General features: G+C 35.6%; 1 protein-coding gene across 2 annotated transcripts; it reads right to left on the bottom strand.

Annotated features, from left to right (window-relative positions):
• Positions 1 to 912: 912 nt before the first annotated feature.
• On the bottom strand, positions 913 to 26,358 carry LOC132557088 (monocarboxylate transporter 4-like). Of its 2 annotated transcripts, none has more exons than XM_060221574.1 (7): positions 26,244 to 26,358; positions 11,906 to 12,223; positions 11,383 to 11,526; positions 9,926 to 11,050; positions 9,382 to 9,663; positions 8,754 to 8,879; positions 913 to 8,220 (listed from the first exon to the last, which is right to left on the bottom strand). In XM_060221574.1, the coding sequence occupies exons 2-7, from the start codon at positions 12,183 to 12,185 to the stop codon at positions 8,006 to 8,008; spliced, it is 2,172 nt and encodes a 723-aa protein (XP_060077557.1). In that variant the 5' UTR covers positions 12,186 to 12,223; positions 26,244 to 26,358; the 3' UTR covers positions 913 to 8,005. The 2 variants fall into 2 exon arrangements, with proteins under 2 accessions (XP_060077557.1, XP_060077558.1); XM_060221575.1 differs by lacking the exon at positions 26,244 to 26,358 and adding an exon at positions 21,232 to 21,271.
• Positions 26,359 to 27,290: the final 932 nt, after the last annotated feature.

Here is a 27,290-nt window from a genome sequence, read left to right as displayed (position 1 = left end):
AGTATCTGAAGGCCTTACCATCCATAAATAATACCTGATTGTTCAAGGTTTCTACCATAACTGGGATATGAGAAGAAGTTTTTTGAAATTTCAATCATTTTGAGACTTTTTAGCCCCGCCCCTCAGGCTTATGGGGGTTGGGAACCATGTAATTTACAATTTGATGTGACAAGCCATGGAAGATTTTTGTAAAAAAAAAAATGGTTCAGGAGTTTTCAAGAAGAAGTCAAAAATGTTAAAAGTTTACATCACATGACGCTGTACAAAAGATTAAAATAAAACGTGCACTTTCATTGTCAAAAAGATATTTTTCAGAGTTAAAAGTTAAAGAGACCAAAAAAACCCTAATTAATCCCGATTCCAATAACTACTGTACTCTTACATATTTGAACTGTAATTCTACTGTAGCAATTTTGACTTAGACAAATTAAGTACAAGGACATAAACTGGTTAATTCACTCTCCGCATGAATACATTGCCTTGCTTGGATAAGTGTACAGTCAAACCTCGTTATCTCCAACTCATTTAACTCCAAGACTCAGTTACATTCAAAGTATTCTGTCAGTCCCGGCCAAATTTCACACTAAACATTCAAACTCATTTTAATCGAATACTTTGATAACTTGAAGTTTTCCCATGGTCCCACTGACTTCGAGATAATGAGTTTCGACTGTAGTTCAATTGTCCAAAGGTGTAGTAGTATCTCAATGAAATCTTAAACAAAATGAACCATTAGCAAGTGTATCCGTGGATCCATGTCAGTTACTGGACTTTGATGTTTCTAGAACATCCATCATTCTTTACAGAAATGAAGTGTAATATTCCATAATCAATTGGTGTTGTCTATGAATTATCTTAAATCTCCTTAAAAGGACCAAATTGATAATGAATACATAAAACAAACACAAATAATATCTTTTTAAACAATTTATTTCTCAATGTAACTTGAAACATGATTGACAATAAGTTTGTATTTTTCTGAATGAAAAGCGCCATCTATATAATACCTGAGCGCCACCTAGTATTTAAATTGAAAAGCTTACAGCACAGTAAACCCAATTGGGGAGGAATACTGTATTCGACTTTTACACCAGACTAAAACTAACATGAGTGTATAGGGCTGCAACATGTCCATTTAATCCTCACATACAGATCTCTGCAGTTCGAAATCCAAGCTATGCTGCTCGGAACCCAATCAGCTAAACATGACATGTACATTTTTTCCACTCCAGACATGAACGATAACAGTGGAGTGTTTGATAGTTTAAAACTCTATAGTACAGAGGAATTACAACACATCCTGGGTCTTTATAATGTAAACAGCCCATATTTTAGTGTTGTAATTCAACTAAGGAGGTGGACAATATTGTTGAAGATAAAATGCCTTTAAAAGATAGTTTTTACCTGGATGAGAAAGTACTTTCACTTTGTATAAAATACAATCTCCTGTTAAAAATAACTCTTAGAACTTCTGATAATCTACGACGTTTATAAATTTCCGACTTTGAAATGACAACTTGAAATCAGGATTAATTCTAATATCTAACAAAGTTCCATTCTTCCATTATATCAATGTTATATAATAGCCAATAAAAAAACCAAAACATCTGTATGATGCAGATTAATTTATCATACTCTATCTAAAACATCTGTATGATGCAGATTAATTTATCATACTCTTTCTAAAACATCTGTATGATGCAGATTAATTTATCATACTCTATCTAAAACATCTGTATGATGCAGATTAATTTATCATACTCTATCTAAAACATCTGTATGATACAGATTAATTTATCATACGCTATCTATTTGTACTGACAGATCCTATACACTTTTGAGTCTTTTATACATGCCCTATACTTTATAAAGATTTTTCCACAATATAAGAACAAAATGAATACAAGAAAATAGACCTATCAAGAAAATGTTTTCAACTTCAGTGTATGGAAGTTTCTGAAATGTCTACATTTTTTCAGGACTTTTATACTTCTGAAATTCCCAGTAAACACTCAAAAGCAAGAGGAGATCAGAGAAACAATACAACATTGAGGAAAATACTAAAATGAATCTGTTACCAAATTCTTAAACCCATCAATGCAAATAACAACACCAAACCAAACTTCTGTCTACAAACGACCTTATCGTATAACTTTTGTCATTTTGCTCTGTAATTATTTCTACTGGCCAATCAAAAAACAAAATGATAAACATCTTCAAATTAACTATCTCTCACTATCAATCAAAGGTCGGTTGTAAAAGGAATATTCAGATTTGGAGAAAAACTTAATGTAATCTAACTTTAATGCCCTATGTTAGTCAGATTTGTCGCATAACTCAAAATTTTGAAGACTTTTTCGGGGATCGCTTGAGGGAACATTTAATCCATTTGGTCTAAAATTCAAATGATATGCAATATGAAGATGTCAAATTATAGATCGACTTTGAAATATTAGTGTATGGATTGGTTCCTTCGTCAACGTACCCAGAAACGTCCTGTAAATGATTAGCCTTCTATATGTTTAGATACTACGGGCAGCGGAAATCAAATGCTGGTAACTGCATAAATGATGAGAAGAAAAAAATCCACTATTTTCTACTATGAAGCATATGACATATGTCACTGTTTTTCATTCTGTGTACAACACTTTCAATAATCATATTTCGAGGAAAATCCAACTGATTTTTTCAGCATTATCTTCCAAACTGTCCAAAATATCTTTATAAAACAGTTAAATGTTCAGTTTGGAGATATTTAACATAAATGAATATCATTAATTCAAAAGTCATACAAAGTATACTTTACACTTATCAGAATGCTGATTTTAAGACATTTCACAAAAAAATTCCCGAAATACAATTATGAAAGCAAATACGAAAACCACATCGTTTGATCATATCAAGATCAAACAGCAACTTACACAACCTTAAAGTTCCAAATCCAACCATACCAAGCGAAATATACCTGTATTAAATAGATTCCAAAATGATTAAAAAAAAAGTTTTGTGTGAGAAGATGTTGAAAGCATATTTTCAAAACTATTTGATATATCACAAATTTCATTGAGAACTTGAAAGAAAACCTCACTTCGATATTTGTGTCTGTATCAGACTTAGCTTCATCTTAGACCAGCTGATGGCATATGTAGGGGTGGAAGGGTTGACATGACACCTGGTCAACATCCAGTTTGTGTTTCTATGGTTACAAGCACCTGACAAGGAACTTTTTAAACATAATTAAGCACATTCACACTGAAAAAGACATATATTCCACCAATCAAATAACATACAACATAGCTATCTAATAAACCAACCAATCAAATCACTTCTTACATACGTACCTTATCAAACACAATTAAACATACACCTTACTATTATAGCTTACACTTAACACTACGTTATCTAACTAATGATTGCTCCAGGTATGTACGTTATTCTACTAATCAATCATACTTTTAAACAAACTGACCAATCAATTTCTCAAGCTGCATAAAGCCATGCAAGAACCCTTTTATATTGGAATTATTAAGTACATCTTAAATAAAATAAATATCTTTAAAACAAAAAAGAAAAAAATTATAAAAAGGAAAAAGTTATAAGTCTAATTATTTTGCTACCCCCACTTTTTAAATTATAGCACTAAATGTATCCAAGATTTTTATTTCTTTTGAATATGTACTTCACCATAGTTGTACTTCATCATAGTTGTACTTCACCATAGTTGTACTTCACCATAGTACTTCACCATAGTTGTACTTCACCATAGTTGTACTTCACCATAGTTTGAATATGTACTTCACAATAGTTTATCAACAAAAAAACTGTTGATAGATGTCACCATGCACACACACCAAAAGTGTTTGTCATCCTGAAAATGTTTGTAAGCTAAAATTCACTTCGCAGAAATCTGACAAACAGTGCAACTATCTACAATTCTATTAACAAATGGTCCTTGCAGCACAATTTCAAACATGATTCACATTACAAAGCAAACATATCGTTAGTATAAAACTGTGCGTTCAGACAAGAAATGTGAAAATGTGACACATGGGTTGCCTGGGTGAATATCAAACCAGTACAAGAGGTAGGGGTGGGGATATTGTGTTAAAGATAATGCTGGGGGTGTGTGGAAGGTGTGGGTAGGTGGGTGGGGGTTGGGTACAGGCTAAGTACGAGAGGACCTGGATGGAGAGGAGAGCTGCTATGGAGGGGCAAACAGTAAGTGTTATGAGAGAGTGGGGTTGTAATGGACAGGTGTAAAAGCAGTAATGCTAGATGGGGTGAAGGAGTGGGAACAGTAGTTAGGGAAACAGGGCCTGGTGGAATGAGGGAGGGATGATGTCGAGGGAGGGATTGGAGGGAGGGATGATGTCGAGGGGGGATGATGTTGAGGGAGGGATGATGTCGAGGGAGGGATTGGAGGGAGGGATGATGTCGAGGGAGGGATCGGAGGGAGGAATTATGCCGAGGGAGAGATGATGTCGAGGGAGGGATTGGAGGGAGGGATGATGTCGAGGGAGGGATGATGTCGAGGGAAAGGGAGGGAGATCTGGTGGGATAGGTGTGAGGTAGGGGAGGGGTGAGTTTAGGGTAACCAGGTGAGGCCTGGTAGTGTTGATGAAGGTGGAGAAACTGAAAGATACTGTCAGGGTAGGAATATGTGAGTATATAACTGAAACAAGACAAGTTATGTCTGAAAAACATCTCATCCATATTTGAGCTTACAAAACTTAACTGCATTACCTCTGATAGAGAAGAACACAGATTTGTTAGAAACCTCTAGAAGCATTATCTTTATGTCCTATTGGTACCATTTTCACAAGGCCATTGAAACAATCTTGATGATGTGTGTCACAGCGTAAAAACAGGTTACAAATACAAAAAGCACAAATGGGTAAAACAAAGGTTGTCTGGCCTTCAATTCAAACAGTTTTAAAAACAAATAAAATAAGAAAAAGAAATTTGAAGGTACATAAAAATTAACATACAGTGATTAGCACTAATTCTCAGTCATCCTTATTATCACAAGCAAAACAGCCTACAGCCTAAAATACTCAAGCAAACATGAAATATTTTCAAGTAGTTTTCAAATCAATTTGAACTTTGTCACAATTCAATCATTTATTACTCTTTAAGACATGGATTTGTTTTAGTCCAATAACTTCAATCTTCCAACATAAACGTTTACTTCTTTTCAACGGAAAAATAAATACAGATATTTTATATATATACCTAGATTACGCGAAAAAGAAATTACCAAAAACTTGAGTCAAAATAAGCTTTGGACAAACGTAAAACTCTTGGATTGTGACAAGATTCTGTTCTATTGAATATCAAAGTAAAACAATATAAATGAAATACAACATATGAAATAGACATGCTTTATAATGCTACATTTATACCAAAAAACAACATCTACCTAAACAGCCTAGTAATTTATTACACTACTCAAAGTATTTTATATGTACACAAATCAAAATATCCTTCTTTAGTGTTCAGTAACCTTTGACCTTCAGGTGAGCAGGCCCAGTCCAATCAAATTTGGTGTCAAAGGTTATCAAAGTTCATCAAGTCCAATACTGCTTGTTTCACTGCAGTTTGTAAACAACCTTGACCTGGACTGTCCTACACACCTTTCAAGGTTAAAGGTCAATGAAATGTAAAAATAGTCACATGAGCAAAACATATGAAGTCATGTAACATTTGTTTGCTTAATTGAATATCAGAATTCATTAATACACTCATTATCATTCATAATTGTATATTTGAAAAAGATATATATATATATATGTATACTTTAACAATGCACAGACTGTACTATCACAACTACACCAGTACACCCGCACTCTCATCACAATCTGTGCAAAATGCCAGTTTTCAACTAGTACACAAAACACCTTTCAAAGTCATGTTCTTCAAATATATCAAACAGGTCGACATTCTTCAGAGAAGTTTAAAGTATAGCCGCTGCTATCATTCAGTTTATTGTCTCCCTTTGAAATATTTTCAATAAGTGTTGTATGGTTTAATTTGTACAAATGTCCCGAGTGTGATAATCATTTGCATGCGCAACAAGATTTTTTATTTTTACAATTCCATACTAAGGACCTTTCTAGTCACTCCATGTCTGATGTGTCTCTGTCATCACTTCCCCAACACTAGCAAAAAGTGTCTGCCTCTGTTCATTATCAAAAACATGTACATCTATCTCACAGAGTAAACATCACAAAATAATGCCAAGTTACATGTTCTTTTTTCACCTCAAAATCTCATTATGTACTTCTGTGTCACAAAGACCAACACACCAACATTCTGCACAGATCCATTTTCACATCACAAAAGGCACTGTTGTATGTGCTGAAAGCTTCCATGACCTTGACCTTCAAACAATGTTCTAAACTCACCTTCATTGGATATCAACATAAGTAACACAATCATGTAAACATATACAAAATCTGCAGAACAAATTTACGTCAAAAAAATTTCACTGCATGATTTAACATAAATAATCATGAATTTTGAATTAATTTTTTTTTAGTTGAATATATATATTTTTAGTGAATTTCTCTAAAAAATCCAAATAAAAAGACATTAGTAACTCAAGAGGAAGTCAAGCTCTTAGATAAGGAAAATGCATCAATGGCAATAATTAAGGAATTCAGAATAATGAAAACCTGAATAACACATCCAGAATTTTGATGAGGTTACTATTTATGTAACAGCATATTTAGGAAGGCAGTAAGTCCATCCATAACATATTTCACCTCCTTTTTCTCAAAGCAGTATCTTAAAATAAACATACATATCTACATATTGTTGTCTGCTGATAGTGGATGTAAACAGCTTTTCCATTAAAAGAAACTTGAAGAAAAAAAAAACTGTTTAAAAAGTGTTTCAGAGACTGGGGGAGGGGGGGGACAGAATCATATAAACATTTTAAGTCTTAAAGCATTCATCACATTCATCAAAACTTCCAACCTGTCCTTCCAAGCTGATGTCACCTCGATCACTTAATACATCACAACTTAGATTCCAAATCAATTCAAACCTTCAACTTTGACCCTTGACCCAAGTGCAGCAGCACCAGACAATAAAAGAAAAAAGTTCCCTGCCGTAAGCATATTTATCCATCGACCCTAAGAGATAACACATTAAACCTCAACTATGAAAAAAGTTTGATAGTTGATCAGTGTAACCTCCACAAAAATGTTCGAGTCTGACAGATTTTTCAGCCAGACCATGACATTTCCTCTTTCACAACATTCAATATAACAAGAATACATGGACTGACTGCGAACATCTAGTCCACTTTTTGATCTTCAGTGAGAGGTAAAAAGGTCAAAGTTCATATATTGTCAAAGAGGTCAAAGTTAAAATGTGATTCTGTATGTACACACATATATATATGATGATATCTCAACAAAATCTAGTCTATTTATAACCACGTTAACATGGTAAGTCTTCACCTGTCTCCAGAACCATTACATACCTTGGCACAATTGCCTGTCCATGATATACAGCCCTATTTAACAGAGTAAACAAACATTAATATGCTTGACACAATATTGTTCGGTATTCTACCGATATTCTCAGCCCACTGGTACTAAAATGTACCAAACTTTTCTGAAAGTTAACAACACTTGAACAGCATAGTCAGATTTCATCTTTCAGTTTTCAAGTAGTTTCCATGAAGTATTTTCAACAAAGGTTTGTTTTCCTCATTTCTACATGTTTCCATGGTAACAAAAAAGATCCAACAACTTTGTTTTCATTCTGGCATTTCTGTTTCCGTAATTCACTGTCAACCAATTCTGGTATTTGACTTTCTGTATCCCAGACCCTCACAACATTCAAGTCAATATTGGTCGTCAGTTATACATAAACGCACATACACAACGAAGTAAGTAGACTAGTATCTGTTGTCTTGTTCCGTCCCTGGAAAAATTCCGCAACACAGGCAAACCACAGTTAAAAATGTCACCTTGTGACGGAGCACAAAATACAATCACATAGCCGTTTCCTTCTGTCCAAGCTTCACATACTCAATCTGTGCCTGTGACACATCGCCATACTGTTCTACGTCATCCTGCGGGGGAGGTAAAGCAGGTTGGCGATGTTTCATCCGCATTAAAGGATATCCCAAAATTCCAGCCAATGCGAGAAAGCTTCCAGACATGTAGAAAACAGAATCAATATGATTTGTGGCGTCCATGAGCCAACCTGAAATAAATGAAGACAACAAATCAGGCATACTCAAGGTTAAAATTCAACAAAACAAAATAAACAAAGTTTACATTTTCTATAAAACAAGTAATTTTGATTTTCAAAATAGATTTTGTTTTTTGGACTGTTTTGTTTCCCTTCAAAATGACACAGAAAGGCATATGACATTGAAAAGTATGTAGATATACTTCTGAACCCTATTTCTTAAAAATGGCATTATATATTCCTTTTGCCAGACTTTGAAAAGCTATCCACTCCTGAATTATAAACTTGAACTTATGAACTTAAAACAACACGTCAAATTATGCATTAGTGCTTTCATTACTTAATCTTCATGATGCTTAATAAATTCCCTAGATACAATGTCTGTGACATCATAACAGGAGTGAAATTGCTAATGCTTAATTCGACGGTTTTTTTTTTTTTGAGTTATTCTAATATATTTCTCCAGACACTGAGAATTCAACTTTTATATAGGAATATATATATATATACACAAAAGGGGGATAATCCATGACTTTGATACCTACCAGCTAATGGTGATCCTACGATGGAGGCGACACCCTGAAACAGGATCAACAAACCAAATGAGCTGGTCAGTCTCTCCAGCCCGATCAAATCCACAAGGACAATGGAACGTAATGACAAGAAGGCCGCTGTTAACAGAAAGTTTGTAAAAAATTGATAATAAAGCACCAAACCAAAAACCATCATTTAATCACTTCAACCAATTATCAAACATACCTAAAGAAGTTGGTTTTATCAATAATTACATTTGAAAACTACCACCGTTACATTCAATAAAATTAAATTGCTTTCTGATGATTCAGATTCAATTTTTATGAGCAGGGACTCAAATACCGACATTTTTTTCACCATTATATAAATATTTTGTTGAAGTTCAACGTATTTTTTTAAGATCAACACACAATCTTTTCATATCTAATTCCACACAATGCTATGGTCACTGGCTACCAAGAGATCGGTAATATCTAAAAAAAAACCTCTCTTCTAAAGAAGACAGCATGGATTAGTGGCTAGTAATGTTTCCATTGATCTCATTGTAAACTATCTACATTTCCAAGTGCCTCAAAACAGCACTAATGACTTTGGCAGACATTTCATCAATTTTTACCAAAATATTTTTAAATTTCTCACCTGTTGTCAGGCCAAATCCACAAGAAAACAGAATCATCAGCGAGTATGTGTTACAGAATGGACAAAGAATTGTAATAACACCAGCTAGCACGAGACTTAAGTTGTTAATGAGCACTGAGTTCGCCCATGGTCTGTCAGCGATCCATCCCGCCAAAACTCTGCCTAAAGTGTTGGAAAGACCAATTACAGCGAGGACAAATGATTCTGGGTCAGGAGTCGAGCTGTCTTCTTTTGGCATGTTACGCACTTTTTCAGGTAAGAAAAAGTAAGGAATGAAAAATCCTGTAATATGAAACAGAAATACCGGTAAATAAACTTGGGACAGCTAAATCTAAAACCTTAGCGGGTTAACTTGTCATCTTTTCTTCATTAAATTCTTATATCAATAAAAAATTTACCCAAATATTTACAATCAAAACAAAAGATTGTGCCATTAAAAATTCATTAATATTTGCAAAACTGTCTCTCCAAAATGTCAACATGAAGAAGCAAATTTTAAATCTTTCTTTCCACCATTCAATAATATAAAAAGTCTGTTACTCACCAAGCATGTTGAGGAAGCTGGTTAATGCGTATAATACAAAGGCTTTCTCCTTCAACAGCGACAAGTCAAACATCGTACTCAAACTCTGTATCCAAACAGGTATGTCTCTCTCTTCGTAATTCTCAATCGTCTGCACACTAGCACTGTACTGTGGTGGTACAGTCATTACAGACGATCCCAGAATGCACTGGGGCGGCAACAAATGGTTGTTGGATTGAGATCTAGAGTTGCCATTATTATCAGCAACATTATAAAAACTTCCATTTGTCTTTCCATTAGGCAATGACAGACTAACATTGTCTTGACTGTTCAGCGTGTTCGAACTTAGGCTCTTTGTATTCAAAGATCCTTCTTGAGATAATTTTTCCCATGGGTCGTCTTGTGGCAGAGCGTCATAACTCCTTGCTTTTGGAGACTCCAGACTTCCACAACCACTGTCCCTTCTCTCCAAACGTCTTTCATAATCCCGTTTTCGTCTTTTTTGAGGGGATACTTTTTTAGGTTCTTCAGACGGTGGAGTTTCCGGGGATGGCATTACAAGTGATGGATGAGTTGAAACAAAGCTTCCCGTCCTCTGGGGTGTGGAACATGCACTTCCACTGACACTACCATTGGTAACTCCATTCCCATGAATTATAAGACTGTTTTTACTCCGCAGCAAACTGCGAGAGCTGTAACCTAAGTGTTCTTTGAGTCGATTAATATATGAAGAACTCTTATTTCGTAAGTCTATCTTGTCAATTTTGATAAGTCTATTGTCTTTTGTGATGATACAATTATCTAGAGAGCCGTTACTAATGGTTCGCTGTCGTTCTTTCTCTAAAATGAGAGCTTTCATGATAGAGCCTCTCTGCACTACACCACGTTTCATACGTTTTACTGTTGGTCGCTCCAGTGGACGGAACAAAGCACCACAAATGACACACTGTAAAACAATGCCAGCCACGATCATTGTGCACTGTTTCCAATGATATTCCTCCCGTAAGTATTTGTTTAGAGGTGCAAAGATCAAGGTGCCGATTCCTGACCCGCAGAGTGCAATACCTGTTGCAAATGCACGCTTGCGTTCGAACCAGTAACCTATGATAACTATGGCTGGCAAGTAAATCAATCCCAGACCTGCACCTGTAATTTCGCAAAAAACATAGTAAGACAAATCTAAGAGATATTGAAAATATCAAAATGATTTATTTTTTGTGTCTCTTTGTCTTAAATTTTTTTTTTTCCCTTTGTCTTAATTTTTTTTTTTTTCCCCTTTGTCTTAATATATTACTCTTTTCTCCTTTTTAAATATTTTTTTCATTCAAATATTGCAATTAAGTTCAATATCCTTGATTTCTCCAACACAATTTCTGAAAATTAATACAACTATCCCCAATACAATGTTTGAAATAAAATTTAGTGACAATTTCATCTTTCCCAACAGTATTCATTAGAACAACCAAACAACAACATACCAGCAATGATGCCGTAGGTCAAGACCAGGATTTCTATTGAGGGCGCAGACATGCTGATGAGGAACCCGGCGCAAGCCAGAATTGCCCCGAATATTGTCACTTTACGACACCCAAATCTATTGGCCAGGGCACCACCAATCGGTCCTGTAAACGGAAAATCCTCAGTGTTAAAATCTTGTAAGAACTTCGGAAGCAGGAGAAAAATTTGTTATACCAAATCAAGTTTTTCTTAAAATTAAAAAAATTATTTTAAGAGATGATGCATGTAATTATAAAAAACAAAATTGCATCAAAATTGTGTTGCATGTAACATAATTTACTTTAATTAGTTTTGAAAACTGTATCACTTATCCAACACTTTTTAATAAAAAAAAAATCAATTGATTTATTTTTATTTTTACATAAATTTTTTTTGAATGTATATATTCTAGCTATGAAAAATTGTAAGATGTCTGCAAAAAATTGTTTCTACAAGAATGTTCAACAAATTGAATAAAAAAAATTGACAGAATGTTGTACATACCAGCCAACAAGTAGCATCCCACCAGTAGCGACCCGACAAGTGTCGCTTTCCAATGACCAGCATCATAGTACGTTATAATGTCTTGTACAAACTGTCCAAACGTAAAACATATACCGTCAACAATAACATTGCACATAAATGAGGCGAACACAATCACCCATCCCCAGCCTCCATCTGGACATCGTGAGTTCGTGCGCGGTTCTGGCTCCGGCTCGAACTCAAGGTCCTTCTCGCTGCACTCATCAAATTTGGTGACCTTCATCGTAGCAGCTACAGCCATTGGCTACTGCAGCTTGTTCTCGAGTTACATGATCAGATCTACAAAAGAAATAAACAAAGTTATTTTTTTTTTAATATCCATAATGATCTTATCAACTCGCCGAAACATTACAGAATATCAAATATTTTCACCTACAAAATCACACAACCAGATGTAGTCAAACATCAGCCAACCTTAATGATTTAAGAACTTTTAATGGACAGATGGGCTTAATTGTGTTAACAGTTTATAAAGTTTTTTTAAGTTTTTTTTTTAATTTTTAAAAGTTAAATTTGAAAGCTATGAATTACTTTGTTTTCAATCCTTCAATGGATAAGTAATTTCATAGAGATTGTGATTTAACAAAAGAGGATGATAATGATAAAACCAAACATGAAAAATATTCTATGGAAATTGAGAGAAGATGTAAATCATGTAAACATATAATATAACGATTTTTTTTTGTTTTCGTGATGGTACGGGATACAGTTATATAGTGAAATAATGGAGCCGTGGATAGGATTGAGGAAGAAAGGATGGGTCAAGTTACATAACGTTGATACGGTCAAAATTGGTCAGAGACTAAATCTGTAAGGTCCCTGTCACACGACTTCTGATCAATTAACCGTCTCCATAGCAACAGTAAGGTATGCTACGAATTTACGTCACTAGCAACATACCCTGTACACGTAGATCAAAGTCCATGGTCCAGTTATAACCCCAAAACATGTAAGACCGATAACTATATACCACAAGGACTTGGTATGAACTATTAATCTCTTAATTTTGGTACAGGACGATCTACCATCCATGATAATCACAGGGATATGTCTGTGGTCAGTAGCAGAGATTTAGGCCACCAGCGAAGACCTTGCTCAGTAGGTCGAGCTCGAAGTATATTAGTCACCGCAATCGATTCTCGTTTTTTTTCGCCAAGTCAGCAGCACAGTTTCCCGACCTCAGATAATACGGACAGAGAGGTTCTCTGAGCATGGCTAAAACACGCGTGTCCAGAGGTCTGTTGAACAGATCCCAGCAGACGTTTCAGTTATACACGGAAGGTGTACTATGAGACAGCGAGATCTGAAGTTTGAAGAGCAAGATTCTAAAAGTAAAGCGAGTTAGACTCATACAGCGTCCGCGGACTTTACGATCACACAAAACTCACACAAACTGTTTAATTTATAGAAAAATAATCAGATGATGAATACTGCTTTAGCGTTCAGAATTCACACAAAGGCGACACCTTTATCGCGCGTAAATTTCCCGCCATTCTGTCAATATCAGCAGACGATATTTCTAATCGTTCACCTGAACGAGTTCCAATATGTTCTTTACGTCAATGTCTCTTTCCACAATAAGAAAATAAATCATGACTTAAAAAAAAAAAGATTTCACTCTTCTTTTTTTATGGAAATGGCGCTAAATTAGATGTCTAACTAGACAATTAGCTGAAATGGGTCAACCTGACAAGGCTGAACACATGACCTTTTGTGACCTTAATAGTCAGTAAGCATCAGGTACATTTGGTATGAATCTTTGTCCAATGAGTGACGATGAGACGAACAGATTGAAAAAGAAACTAACTCCCTCCCTTGAACATAGTCTTGCTTCTAAAACTATTATATACAAAACGGAGTAAGAATGTAGATGATTTACGAGGCTCGCATTATGCCGTATAAATAGGAAAATCGTCCATTGTATACATTTTAATATTTCTACATAACAGAATTGTCTTCACGGTCGACTGATTTGTTTTACTGACATCAAACTAATACACATTACAAGTCCGTTCGCCGAGAAAACTTTACTAAATATTTCTGTCAGACTTTTTCACTCTTCGTCAACTACACTAAGAATTTCAACAAATACATCTAACAAGAGTACTCCAATGAAAATTTTCCACAAGATATTGAGGAAGGCTGAGCGGCCGAAACCATGACCTGTCGCTTTAACATCCTGTCAAGTTTAAAGGATTACAAGTTCTATTACACTCTCGTCATTCATTTTATATAAACATTCAATATACATTCTTAGATTACCAATATATATTCAAACGTGTCCTTCACAATCATGTGTCGGTATCATCATACACACACTTTATATCTCGAGATAGTCTTTCATGTCGCTCGTCTTGAATCTGAAAATGTTGCGTTTAAGGTTAATTGGAAAGCTTAATCATTAACTGTTTGTGACATAATAAAATATGTTTAACTTTAATTTTTTTGCATGATGACCAATCGATTTTATCGTACATAGGTACGAAGTCCTACGATCGTACCGTGATTTTTCAAATCCAAAAGATCAATATGAATGCATATTGATATATAACTATCAGTTAATCACTCTATTGTTTAAGCGCCAAAAGGTATAATACGTCCGGCCTTGAGAGTATATTTAGCGCTCGGTTCTAGTTCAAGTTCAAAGTATTTTTAAGTGTTCGATCGTACAAACGTTAACGTGCCTATAATATATGTTGGACCGGTCCGCTCAGTGCGTGGCTAACGCGTGTTACAATGTACAGAAAACAATTCACTGGCGACACAGAATATGATATACCTATATACGTAAAGAGAACAGTACGGAGACCCGGAAGCGACATACCGGGTTTTTTTTTTCTTAAGTCCGAGGCCTCGGTTTAGGAATACGTGGCCTCGGTTTAGTAATTCGTGGTCTTGGTTTACTAATCCGTGGCCTTGGTTTAGTAATTCGAGGTCTCGGTTTAGTGGCTCTGTGGCTCATATTCTGCAACCAAATCTATTATTTTATCACATAGAAAAGTGCCTTTGAATGATTTTTTTAAAAATAAGTTTTTGCATTTTACTGCAGATGTGTTGATATTTCAATAAAAGTTTATAAATTATGGCTTTCTTGTATCATTTTATGTTGGTGTTGATTATACCTGTATCATAGGACAAATGCATTGTCCACACCCCGTCTCTAATTGTTCTTCCAACAAATTTCTTGCATGAAGCACAGTAGCTAGTATCAATATGCATGGAATAAGAACAAAAAATAAGATAATTGGTAATTATGTGTTATTATAATTATCTTCCTTTGATTATTTCAAGACTTGTCATGTTGCACACTTGAGGTTGATCGCTGCTAAATCCATTAAGTAAACCATTATTCCAGTTAAATAAAACAGCCAGTGCATATTCTTTACGTGTTTATAAATGGTAAAATTGTTTAACAAAGGCTGTATTTAAACCGAGGCTACGGATTAATAAACCGAGGCCACGAATTGCTAAACCGAGGCCACGGATTAACATTTTTCCCGATGTTCCTTCCCGGGCTCCGTAGAACAGCTCTGTCGCTGGGCCAAAAATAATTTAATACACGGTCACGTGTATAAGAGAGATGCGTAACCCGACCACAGTGTGTACCGATACATTTTGAAATTATTCATCAATAAACGTTTTTAATTAAAGAAGCATTAACTTGATGCCCAATGCAGTAATGTAAAAGTATACTTCGATAAATGTAGTTATATTAATTGATTATTATACGTCCCTGAGTGAGGGGAGACGATAGTCACCTCCTGCACGTGGTTGACTGACGACATCGCGAGGAGGAAGTCTACTAGAGGAAGAATATTGGCACTTCTCTGTTAGTTCTGTGCATGACGTAAGAACATCCGTTAACGACAAGATAACCCCTATCCCGTGAATTTGTTTTAAAGGGTCCGTTCACATGTTGTCATTTTCTTTGGAACAGCTAGGAAAATATGAAGACGATTTAGTTATTTGAACAAAAATATGTACCTAGTCAAAACCAAATCGATCATTCTTAAAGGTAAAGTCAATTATCAATGACGAAGCCCATGGAGATCTGAATATTATCAAGCAGTGCTTTCAAGCAAAGTGCTTCATAGCGATATTTAGGAGAGATGTATCTTGTAGTCAACTTAAGCGATGAGTACGACTGTCTCGGTCTCAACAAAAAGGAAGCGATTGAGATAACTAAAAAAACAATTCGCAAAGAACACTTACTACGCAATCACGTACGTTAATATGTGCCTACAATAATTGTCATGCGTGTAATCTTGAAAGTATGTGTACTTGATAATACACATTTAGATCCGAAAAATCCTCTCAAGGGCTGGCCACATCTTCTAGATTTCTTCGTACATCGTATGTTTTGAATTATGGTCTTGTGATATCAATATATCATTTACGCACATAGGAACAAATGCACTACATCAACCTTAATATAGCTTTGTGCACGTGCATTGTAGATTTCTACTACGGTACGGTACTACGTACCAATATACACTTAGTGTTTTCTAGTGCGTGTACAATGCCTGGGCCAAGCTTTAATAGCATCGTGATGGAATACCTACTTAGTATGACACGCATCCTTCCTTGATGAAGTCTTTTTTTTAAGTGACATTAAGGCTAAATTATTAAGGTGTCGACGAGGAATTGACAGAAATAAACAACTGGAATGGTAAATAGTAAGGTTTAAGCTAACCAAACTTCTGTCCGAGGGTATATACTACTGTTGCCAACTCAAACATTATGGAAGTGTTTTACGAGAGAGAAGTGCTACACACTGAGCCAGCGGGAGTTGTATACGTTCCCAGTCCCGTATCTCGTTATATTACTGGTAACTTTATTTCCGTGAAGAGTACTTTCACCTCCATAGCTGCTAATCACTGTTAAAAATAATAGGAAACCTTTAGACAAAATGCCAAATTCCAACCTATATAATGATATATTAGAACTCTGCTCAAACGCGTTTTTTATATTAAACTTGAAAGATGAGCTTTAGCAAAGTTCATCTCATTCATTTAATAAGTCCAATTAATAGAATAATGATGTATTTTTGGCAACAAACAAATCAGTTCCTTCTGTTCCGAATACACGGCAATCCGACAAATAGTCGTTATCGCTAGCAATGGCCGACAACGCAGGCAGCCTTGACCTTAGACCCTAAGCGGTAACAGTGACCCGACGCGAGAGGTCACCTACTGTCTCCAAACACAAAGAGATATCGTATTCTAGAGTGTCTAGTAACCCGAACAGCTCGCCTCGTCCTTCTCGCTTGTACCTAATCTGAAATACGACCCAGCTATATGAACAGATCCGGGATGAAAACTTTATTTTTACCACTATCATAGCAATAGTCCGTGATTCCGCAAGAACGAGGCCGCGATATTAATGCGTACACATTACATTGTCAAGTACCTCGCCACAGATATCCAACATACCATTTTTTTAGGAACGACAGAGGACGGTTGACGGACGTTGTGCTTATAAGGTTTGGTAATCCTTCAAGCACGTGCGATAAAAAAGTTCGTATGATTAAGACGGGACAGTCCGAAAACTAAAGAACCAGTCTCACAAAGTCCGAAAACAAAGAGTTCGTGTAACAAAGTTGTCAACACATACGTCATAAAAGCATAAATAAATCGTTAGATGGCCATGACTTGACCATAATAAACGATCGCCTTTACAGAAATCCGTGCCAACACTGTTTCGCAAACAAAACATTTTCTATATTTCTCTAATTTTCAGCTGTTCTGTAATAGAAAATATATCTGGAACTAAAACGGGTCGACAAGGTTTCAGCCGGTGTAAGAAAAGAAGTGTCGTGTTTAGTACAACGATGTCAACAAACAAAACCAAGATATTTTAACCGGTCGAAGATTACGAACGACATGTGTTGCCAGCTGAATTGGTCAACACACGGACAATGTCTGCATTGATCTCTGTCCTTTAGTGGCTATTGGCCCGGTCACTACTATCAATGACCGGTCGGACACAGTCACGTAAAAATTTTATTAGTAGTATATACGTCTTGGCAATGTTACAGTATCACAGGCCTACCTCGACAGGTCTTTGACAGAATGGCGCAAGTCCAATGAAATTAAGGCATATATGTACCATTTCAGAAAGTGCTAAGCACGTTCTGAGTGAGAAGTCACGACTCCCGACACCCACGTGGCCTTAGTTGTTCAACACAAATACGTCATCTTATCGAGAAAACGATTTCGGAAAAAAGGTAACATTTTCAGTATCTCACTTTTCGCTCAGAGATACTGAGTTCATTCAACATCAACTTCTAGATTTTCGGGGGCGTATAGTATAATTATCTTATCATACATGTACATCCTAAGTCAAAGATGTTTGGATTCATGAAACAAAATGCATTCATTTTCTCACGCACCACGAGAAACGGACTTTTATCAAACTAAGAACTGTGTTCCCCATTATTCCTGAATGAGGGTACAAAACTCCCCATATGGGTGAATTCAATTCTTGTACCTCAGTATTTTGATCTACAAGAGTTACCGCCCTTTGTTTTCACTCTTCGGTAGATTGAACAGCGATAAGTTTGACAGCCGATGTGGGCTGGGAATGCTTCAAGCACCTTATAAATGCATTGTAATGGGTACACAGTACTTACAGTTAATATGGCGACTTGATTTATATAACAACATAAGGTAACTCTGCACCATGAACTTAAAATTCATTGACTCGACACGAAATACATTAACACAGATATTTTCCTGAAGTGAACCAACACATTTAAACGCCTATCCGATTAATATCTATGAAAATTAGGTTTCCAGGTGAAACAGTTGATCGAGACAGTATATAACCTGTACGGATCTCTACTGATACATTTCCTAATCAATATCACTCCCTGATCAGGTATGTTATATGTCTCGTGTCAGCCTGGGTACGTATGCACCTAATTACAGTATCGTCTAGCGAAACCTAACAGATGTTGTTCCGTGCCTGTTTGCCGAGATTATTTATTAATATACAGAACCCCTCTAACGGTTTTACACATCGTGTAACTCTACGGATGACCCAGGTCAACAGATCACGTGCCTGGAGTTTCAGGTTTCAAAATGTCGCACGGATATAATGAACCCCATAAAACAATCTACTTGATAAAAAGAGTTCAAGGTGCAGACTATCAATTACCATGTTACAAGTTTATCAATAAGAAATTCTACGCCCAGCATTTTATACCCCTGGAATTCAACAGATTTCAAAGAATCCCGATTTCTAATTTACATCCTTCTAGATCCGTTCGGAGTCCTGCGGCAATAATGTTTAAGTTCTTGATAAAGCCTTAAATTACCTCTCCGTTAAGCGGGCCTACTTCCCTTAGATCTAAGCTATAATATTCGTTCATAATATTACTGATGTCTCCATCATCATCATCATCATCATCATCATCATCCTTTTCTCTTTTTTTTTCTTTTTTTTTCTTTCTTTCCCCAATATGAAGGTTACTCTTCTATTTTTGTGTTGACCTTTGTGCACTGTGTGCTCGGAGATATCTCCGGGCGAGGGCGGCATTATTTTATCAACACATATGTACTAATAATATTGATAACGAAATAAAAAAAAAATATTATCTCCCTAACGGATGTAGACGGTCTTTAATCAGAATCGATCAGACATCAGGTCACATACCGGTCAACTTCTCTGTATAACAGTCAACCTCTATCAATAATGTACATGTTTACTGTAAAAGTGTTTTCATTTCTTTACAAACATGATCCGGGAGATTCAGTGTCAATATTCCATTCATCAAAGTTGCATCATCATATCAAGGTCTGCAAAATGTTTTTAAAAAAAATCAAATCATCTCGGTTTTTACTTTGAGATATCATCGGCGCCCTGGCCGGCGCTAACAAATACATCGAATATTACACTAGATCTGAAACAAGGCCTTTTGTCCGAGTCCTGTACAAAATACGGGATATTTATCTATTTCATATTTAAATGTCATGGAAAGTCCTAATACAGAGATGAATCGACATACACGGTTTCCTGTCCGAAGGTACAGGTACTGCTACTGAATCTCAAACCGTATTGATAATGTTGAAAAAAATATATATATATATAAACTCACCAAATTATGTCGAGTAATAAACAACAGCGCCTTTCTTAGGAGATGATAATATAACCGGTGTGAACTCGTGGCTCAACAGGAGAATAACTCGATCTTTTGGAAATCATACACATCACAGACAAATAACCTACTTAGGATTTCAACATTCAGTGAAAGAATAGCCGAGAGTACTAGACCGTCACGGTAGTGATCTCACGAGACGTCGACCACATAATACAAATAATCCATTACACAAATCACGCCAACGATGACCACATCAAAAAAATACTAAAAATAGCTTACATACAGGCTAGTATTGCGTAGCTGTCATTTTAAGACCTGTCTGGAAATTTACGGTATTTCCGAGTCAGCCGATTTCTTAGACAGACGGTGACATGTTTTTGACTTGTGTTACTATAAAATTAAACTAAAATAGTGTATCAGCGTGCTTAAATATCATATAATTGCATAATATAGTTTTCTTATTTTTTTTGTTTGTGTAAATCATTTCTTTTAAAGTTTTATAAAAGTTTGAACATAAGCGTGTAGCTTTAAGTTACACATATGTATCTAACGAATGTTTTCGGACATGTCACTTAGGTTAAACTGGTCTCTAACATCAAAATTTCACTGATATCGAAACAAAAATAACATTTTTTTCTCTTCCTTCACTTTAACTGAAATTAAATTACATCAGAAAATCCAACCATTTTCTTCTGTGACGACTGAGACAGAATTTCAAACGGTAAGAGAAAATTATCCTCGGCAGATCTACCTAATTCTTCGTAACGAAGACAAGCGAAACTCTGTAGTTTTGAATGAGATAAGCATTTTTTGATGATATATTTAGAATATACGTGGATCCCTAACAAAATATTACTATGTTATGTACATTTCACTATTACAACATTTCTCAAGTCAGTCATTGTAACAGGCCTTATTTCACACATAATCAATAATGAAATAAGATTGCTCTGGATTTAAGACCCGGCGTCGATATGGTACATGTGTGTATTGAGATGGACTTGAAGCGACCCATTTACTATAAATAGATCCCGATGGCCGATATAAGACTTGTTTACGCCAAACGTTATTTCCTTGAATTCTCTCTCAGTAAACACTAAATTAATATAACATAGTGACCTACAGTTGAACACGATGTTCCGGAAACATATAATGGTGTTAAATTCAATAAAATAAATATACGTACGCGGTATTTGTCCTATTCCATAGCTTCATGTCTGTGTATTCCCTAAGCATGGTAGCCTTACAGTTGATCACGCATGCGTATTTCCCGTTACGCTGTGAGTCACATCTGCCGGCCTTGACCTTATCCATCGTGATAAGTACAGTAAGAGGCACCAACGGGGTTTTCCTATCCCAACAGGACGAACACTTTCCGCACGATTTTAGTAATTCAAAAGTGTTTCAAAGATAAATCGAGAAAGGAGAAAAAGGGAAAAATTATCTGTGACAAAATTTGCTAGTTTATAGTTTAAACTAATTTCAGTTTAAGAAAGTTCGTGGAGCATTTAGGTGTGTCCATACTGTTTCATGTGTTGCTACACGTATCAAGTGCTTGGGTTTTTCATGCTTTTGGGAAGACCCAACCAAACCGATAGCATTTTCCGTCTCTTTTCTTCCGTGTATATCATATATATAACAATGTAGACACAAATCCATATATAAGAGCACATTGATAGGTCACGTTCCATGTTCTTGTGTCTTTCTATGAAATCGCATCATTATTTCTTTCCAATTAGTTTAATTTGGTGTCCGAATTTTCATGGCTTGCGAGCTAGCCTGTGTTGTGTGATAACATGATTCGGTTGGGGCGGTTAAATGTAAAATATAGCGTAATATATATTTAAAATGTATTTTGTAAAAACGTATTTATTTAGCCAAGAAATTTGAGTAAATCTCTCTCTCTTTCTTAATTAAAAATAATATGTATATAATTATTTTGAGCCATCTTGAAATGTGTGTATGTTATTGTATTTCATCTAAAGGAAAGAGCGTAAATAAAGTTTTTGTAACTTGTGCCCAATCCTTTTGTTTAAACTTAACATTGATACATGACATTGCACAACAGAACCATACTTGTGATTAGAGAGATCCCTGTGACGTTCATCATATATAACTTTTCACCGCGACAGTTCGGGTTACATGTGTTGATAACACGGACATATTTTTGGAAATTTAATCAAACCAAGGTAACACAAAGGTAAAACCGCCGCTATTTTTAAATGTTTATCTTTATCACATGATCAAGTCAGGGAGATGTTTTTGACCTATCTATTGTCTGTGTAGTCAACAACATGGGGGTATTTGGTATGTGTCATTTGGAGAAGATGTTTGACCCAAATTAAACCTTTTAAATTCTAGTTGTTGACATCGGGGTTAGTCGGAGTATAGATTTGCCTCAATGACGCCCGACCTCATACTCAACCTTCTGTGGAGCAAAAAAACATATTCCCCGCTAGCTCGAGTATCATTGTTCCCTAAATTGCACTCCGAACATATTGAGTTACCGATTTCCACGAGAACAACAACCATATTACTATATAAAATTGCCACACTGAATAAATGTTCAATAATAATATATATATTTTTATAACTACAAATTCAAATTATGTCACTTAGACTCCACTCCGTCTGTCCGTATCCGTCAATATTCAGATTTGTTGTCGACAATAAAAAACATAATTTGGTGTTTATTTCACAACATCGGGAGTCATATGACTAGACGAGGAAACAAGACAAGAGAGACAGAGAATTCGTCATGTCGGTCACTGTGTGTGCGGTTTGTGGTTTTAAGGTACTGGTCCATTGACCGAATTCTTACCAATGCTATGTTGCCTGCTTACCCGCCGCGCATGAGCACGTGTTTCACATCAAAAATATAAACGGCATTTACTTGTTATTTCGGGCGAAGGACCTTGACCGAAAATCACAGTCCTAACATTATGACAAATTTAGAACGAAAATTATCAAAATTGTCGTAGAGGAAGAAAAAGATCCGGTTTAAGTTGGATTTTAGCTCAAAGTCCAATCTATATACACCTAAAGAATGTTTCCTTCAAAAGTATTAAACTGGATGAATTGCACTAACACGGTTTGTATTCATTCATTTAATACATTTAGCAGTTAGATGACTATGCGCCGTGTCACGTGATCTTCAATAACTGACCGATTTTGTACTTGACCATCCTGCTTTTACACATGACAGCTGAGTATTTAATATCGCGTATTGATCGACATTAGATACGCTGTAGTTTTAAAAAATACACTCAATGTTACATAACATGAAAACTTTAATCAATCAATATTTAGAAGATATCTTTAAAAGTTATCGTTCGCGAATCATGATAAATTAAAATGACAAAGAAATTGGAAACTAATCGGGCGCTTTCCGGACCAGCAAAGACGCAAAATAACGACTTGTTTAGACTAAAGGTAAATTTTCATTGAATTCCGAATCCGCCCTCTGACCTTGTATGAACATGGCTCATTGCCATTCTGTTAAAACGGATTTTCCGCTAGAAATTCCAAGTGCATCCAAGAGGAGAGTAGGAAAACATGACGGTTAATCATAAAGGTTACAGATGTATCCTAATGGCGACTTTTTAGACATCTGATCTCAAAAATTGTACGCATCGACCGTAATCTGACCAGAGTGTCAATTAATCATCATTTATCGACAGTATTAGCACATTCCGAGGAATTCTGACGTCACACTCAACTTCATGGTGTTGTCACAGCACAAATAGAAACATACCCGCCTTTCGTCACGTATCTAGACATCCGATCCAAAGAACATGCCAATTTGTTACACTCCCGTTTTTCTAGTATATATACTATTTTTTTATATTTACATATTTATATTATAAATTTGAAAACAAGTTGTGGTTGAAATAAAGAAAAAGTACATGGTGTTTGAGCCTAAACTATACGGTAACCGGATTGTTTTGTTTTAGCAATCCAATCACATAAGTAATTAGTTAAGAGATATGTGTACGTGTTGGTTTCCACGTCAAACAGAACAGATTGTTATCTCAATCAGCACATTATATGTCAACAATAAATAATGAATGGCTTTAGTTTATTGGAAAAGAAAAAAAGGTCATGATGGGATGGTACATACCATCATCCTAAAGCGAGGCTGTCATGTCCGCCTTCAGTAAGGCTTAAGACATCGTTTCGGTTCTGAACCTTCAAATCAATACATCGTGCAGAGAAACAAAAATTTCCCCGCCTTTCATTGATTCGTAAGTATTTTTAGTTATTAATTATTTTTTTCCGCCCCGGGGTATGGTATGCTGCAATGTACAAGCACTAGTGATGTCACATTGAACACGCCTCTTCAAATTAATCCATGACGTCACTTTTTCATCGAAAATGGGGGTATCTTGGAATACTATCAACAGCATTTTAGTCGGAAATATTGAATTCGAATAAGGCGTTAACTTTACACCATAAAAACGGACAATTCAGGTTATTATCATTTCTATGAATGATTTCAAGTGTTAATAGACTCGGACTTGTGCGGGACGTGCAGACAAGAGTGATATTCCTGAAGAGATCTAAAAGATACGAATGGAGATCGGCTTTAAACTTACTGAGCCCGTACCGTTATAACACTGGAAATTTAACATTTTTGAACAAACTGTAAACAGAAACTGTAATGATAAGAATATTTAAAGATGCCGTCACATGGATTTGTCCGAAATTAGCGAAGCAGAAAAAGCAGACTGATGTGTTTCAACTTGCAGGTTTACCTCAGCTCAGGCACAAAGAGTCGCAAAACCAGAGAAACAAATACACAATACAATGGAGCTATACTGGAATAATGAACTATCGGAGATTATTTACTGATAAATAGATACTGCAAATCAAAAATAGCAAGATTTATAAAATCTACAGTTAAACTCTGTTCTTGCAATTTTGATATGATCATTAGGGCGGAAAGGTAACAAAGGCGAATTCTAGAAAACTATCAATCTCAACTGCAAAAAAAGAGAGAGAAAAAAAAACAAGAAAATATCGTAGATCTAAATTTCGGTAAATTCATGATAAAAAGCAATGTATCCCTCGTAAGGGCCTCTTGCTTTTAGCTGCGGATGCTAATAATAGATTTCTCATTATATCACCCCACAAAAAGTTTTGTTGCAGTGAAGATGGGTAATATATACCGAATATGCATTGTCAGGTGATAATTATTTCGATTTCCGGACATGCAACAAAAAAAAATATATATATATATGGTTACTATGAAAATACTGCAAAGGAATCAAAGACTATCTAGGTCCAGTCAGCATAGCGGTTTCCTGTATTCTCTAGGCAGTAACTTCTAAGTATTTCTGGAGGGTTACATTGAATAAACAAGACACCGATATCAATCGCATATTGATATCCGAGCAATTAAAATAATGTTCTTTCAGCAGAAGAATTTATTTTTTTCTACTTAATACAATGCTCTTCAAGTATTTCAGTATCAATATGAGTCCATCAATTCATTTACTGCTTTAAATGCTCAAATGAGAATTTTCAGTAGCTGGAATGTCCGATTTCTATCGTTTCTCTAAACGGTTATCATGACGCTTACATTCTAATAAAACGAGTTGTTGTTCCATTCATTTCAGTCGGTATCAATATCTTTCTTTTTTTTAATTTTTCTAGAATATCTTAACTGATATCGAAAAGTATTGAATATGAATATTTATTCGATGGCTTTGGGTTACGTTTACACAAGGGATCGGAAGTTTTTCATATATTTACGTAGAGTAAAATAATTAATTAATTACTGTTTATATCATTTTACATATCAAATCATGAAATGTTATTACAAAGAGGAATGCTGCCTTGCAAAATATCAGCCAAAAATTGCTAAATGAAAGTCGAGTCTTACAATGATGTCATCGTTTCTCAATAAATTTATTAAAATTCATGTAAATTAATGTCACTGGTTAAACACAATTAATACAAACGCTGTAAAAATATCTCGGCGTATTTTTTTCTAATTTACCTGAGGATGCTTTTGAATTCAACTCTTGATTTCGTTAAAATCCAACATAACTGCAATTGGGAATAACTTGGTTGACAAACAACCTACATGTAGCCCCCGAGTATCGACCCCATTTTCCAAGTCAGCTGCAAAACCTGAACAAAGAGATCGGACTGAAATGGATCGAAATTGAGAAAAATGGATTTAGACATACATACCCCTTAGTTTGAATATGTTCCTTCAGTACTTATAATCCCTTATACGTTCTAGAAACACAATAATATCCCTTCATTCTTCGTCACCGGATGAATTTCTCTCCTGCCTGTTCTCACACTCACGGACTGCGAACAGCTGATCGCTAGCGATGACCTCGACCTTTGTGGGAGTGAACCGAATTCCGACAATTTGATTGGCTATACCACCGGTGACGTCGCACTATACTACATATATTACCCTAGAAATGCCGGTGACCTACCTGAACGCTAACAAAGAAAAGAAATCCTGCAAAAATAAGACTTTTTACGAATGCATAAAATGATTTTGGACGTTTATAAATCATTATTGTTTGCATGCATCACAAAGATTTATTGCTTACGACTTGACGAAGTTGCTTTGCTGGAGAGAGCTGGTCGGCTTCAATGCCGGTTATGAAATGCGAACTGACCCATTTCTCCAAGCGGTAATGGTTCACTAACCAAGCGAAGCGTAATTATGTTCCGAAGCGCTACTGTAAACACTTAGTATCCACAGACAGTCCGTTTTATTTCGGTATGTTGTAATTTTACATCATTTCATCCGCTTATGTTACAACGACTCTAAGTGTATTGCTGAAAACCCTGACCCTGATCTGCAATATCTAACAACGTGCATGCTACGTAAAATATATCTGTATGATTGAAAACAAATCTGATGATATATCACATTCATAAAAAAATATGTATCTGTGAAAGCTAAACAACGAATGCATACATAATACTGTACAAGGGTATATCATTGACATAGTAAATATATCTAGATAGCTAGACTTCGATTTAAATATATCTGGTCCAAAATGAACGGCATGTGTTTCGGACCGTCGTATCAGTATCAAGTGACGTTTTTGTTATATTATCGTTTACTGGACATAAGGACGACACGCAATTAACCATGATTGGATCGTTACAGCAAAATTTCGTTCGATGTTACCCGAATAATTCAGCATTAAGCTTTCTTTGTTTCTTGGTTATTTCTTGCAGAAATCACGTCTCTTCATTAAATCATAACTA

Source organism: Ylistrum balloti, unplaced genomic scaffold (genome assembly GCF_031769215.1).
Source record: "Ylistrum balloti isolate Yb309-2 unplaced genomic scaffold, AGI_CSIRO_Ybal_v1 Utg370622, whole genome shotgun sequence".
NCBI classification, from domain to species: domain Eukaryota; kingdom Metazoa; phylum Mollusca; class Bivalvia; order Pectinida; family Pectinidae; genus Ylistrum; species Ylistrum balloti.
This window is presented reverse-complemented; position numbering and strand designations above follow the sequence as displayed.

Bases quoted from the DNA above. Each gene is read 5' to 3' on its own strand.
- LOC132557088 (XM_060221574.1), bottom strand. From the start codon at position 12,185: ATGGCTGTAGCTGCTACGATGAAGGTCACCAAATTTGATGAGTGCAGC. The intron at 11,051-11,382 runs GTATGTTGTTGT...GCGAAATTACAG, and splicing joins GACCTACGGCATCATTGCTG to GTGCAGGTCTGGGATTGATT. The intron at 8,880-9,381 runs GTGAGAAATTTA...TTCTGTTAACAG, and splicing joins TGGATTTGGCCTGACAACAG to CGGCCTTCTTGTCATTACGT.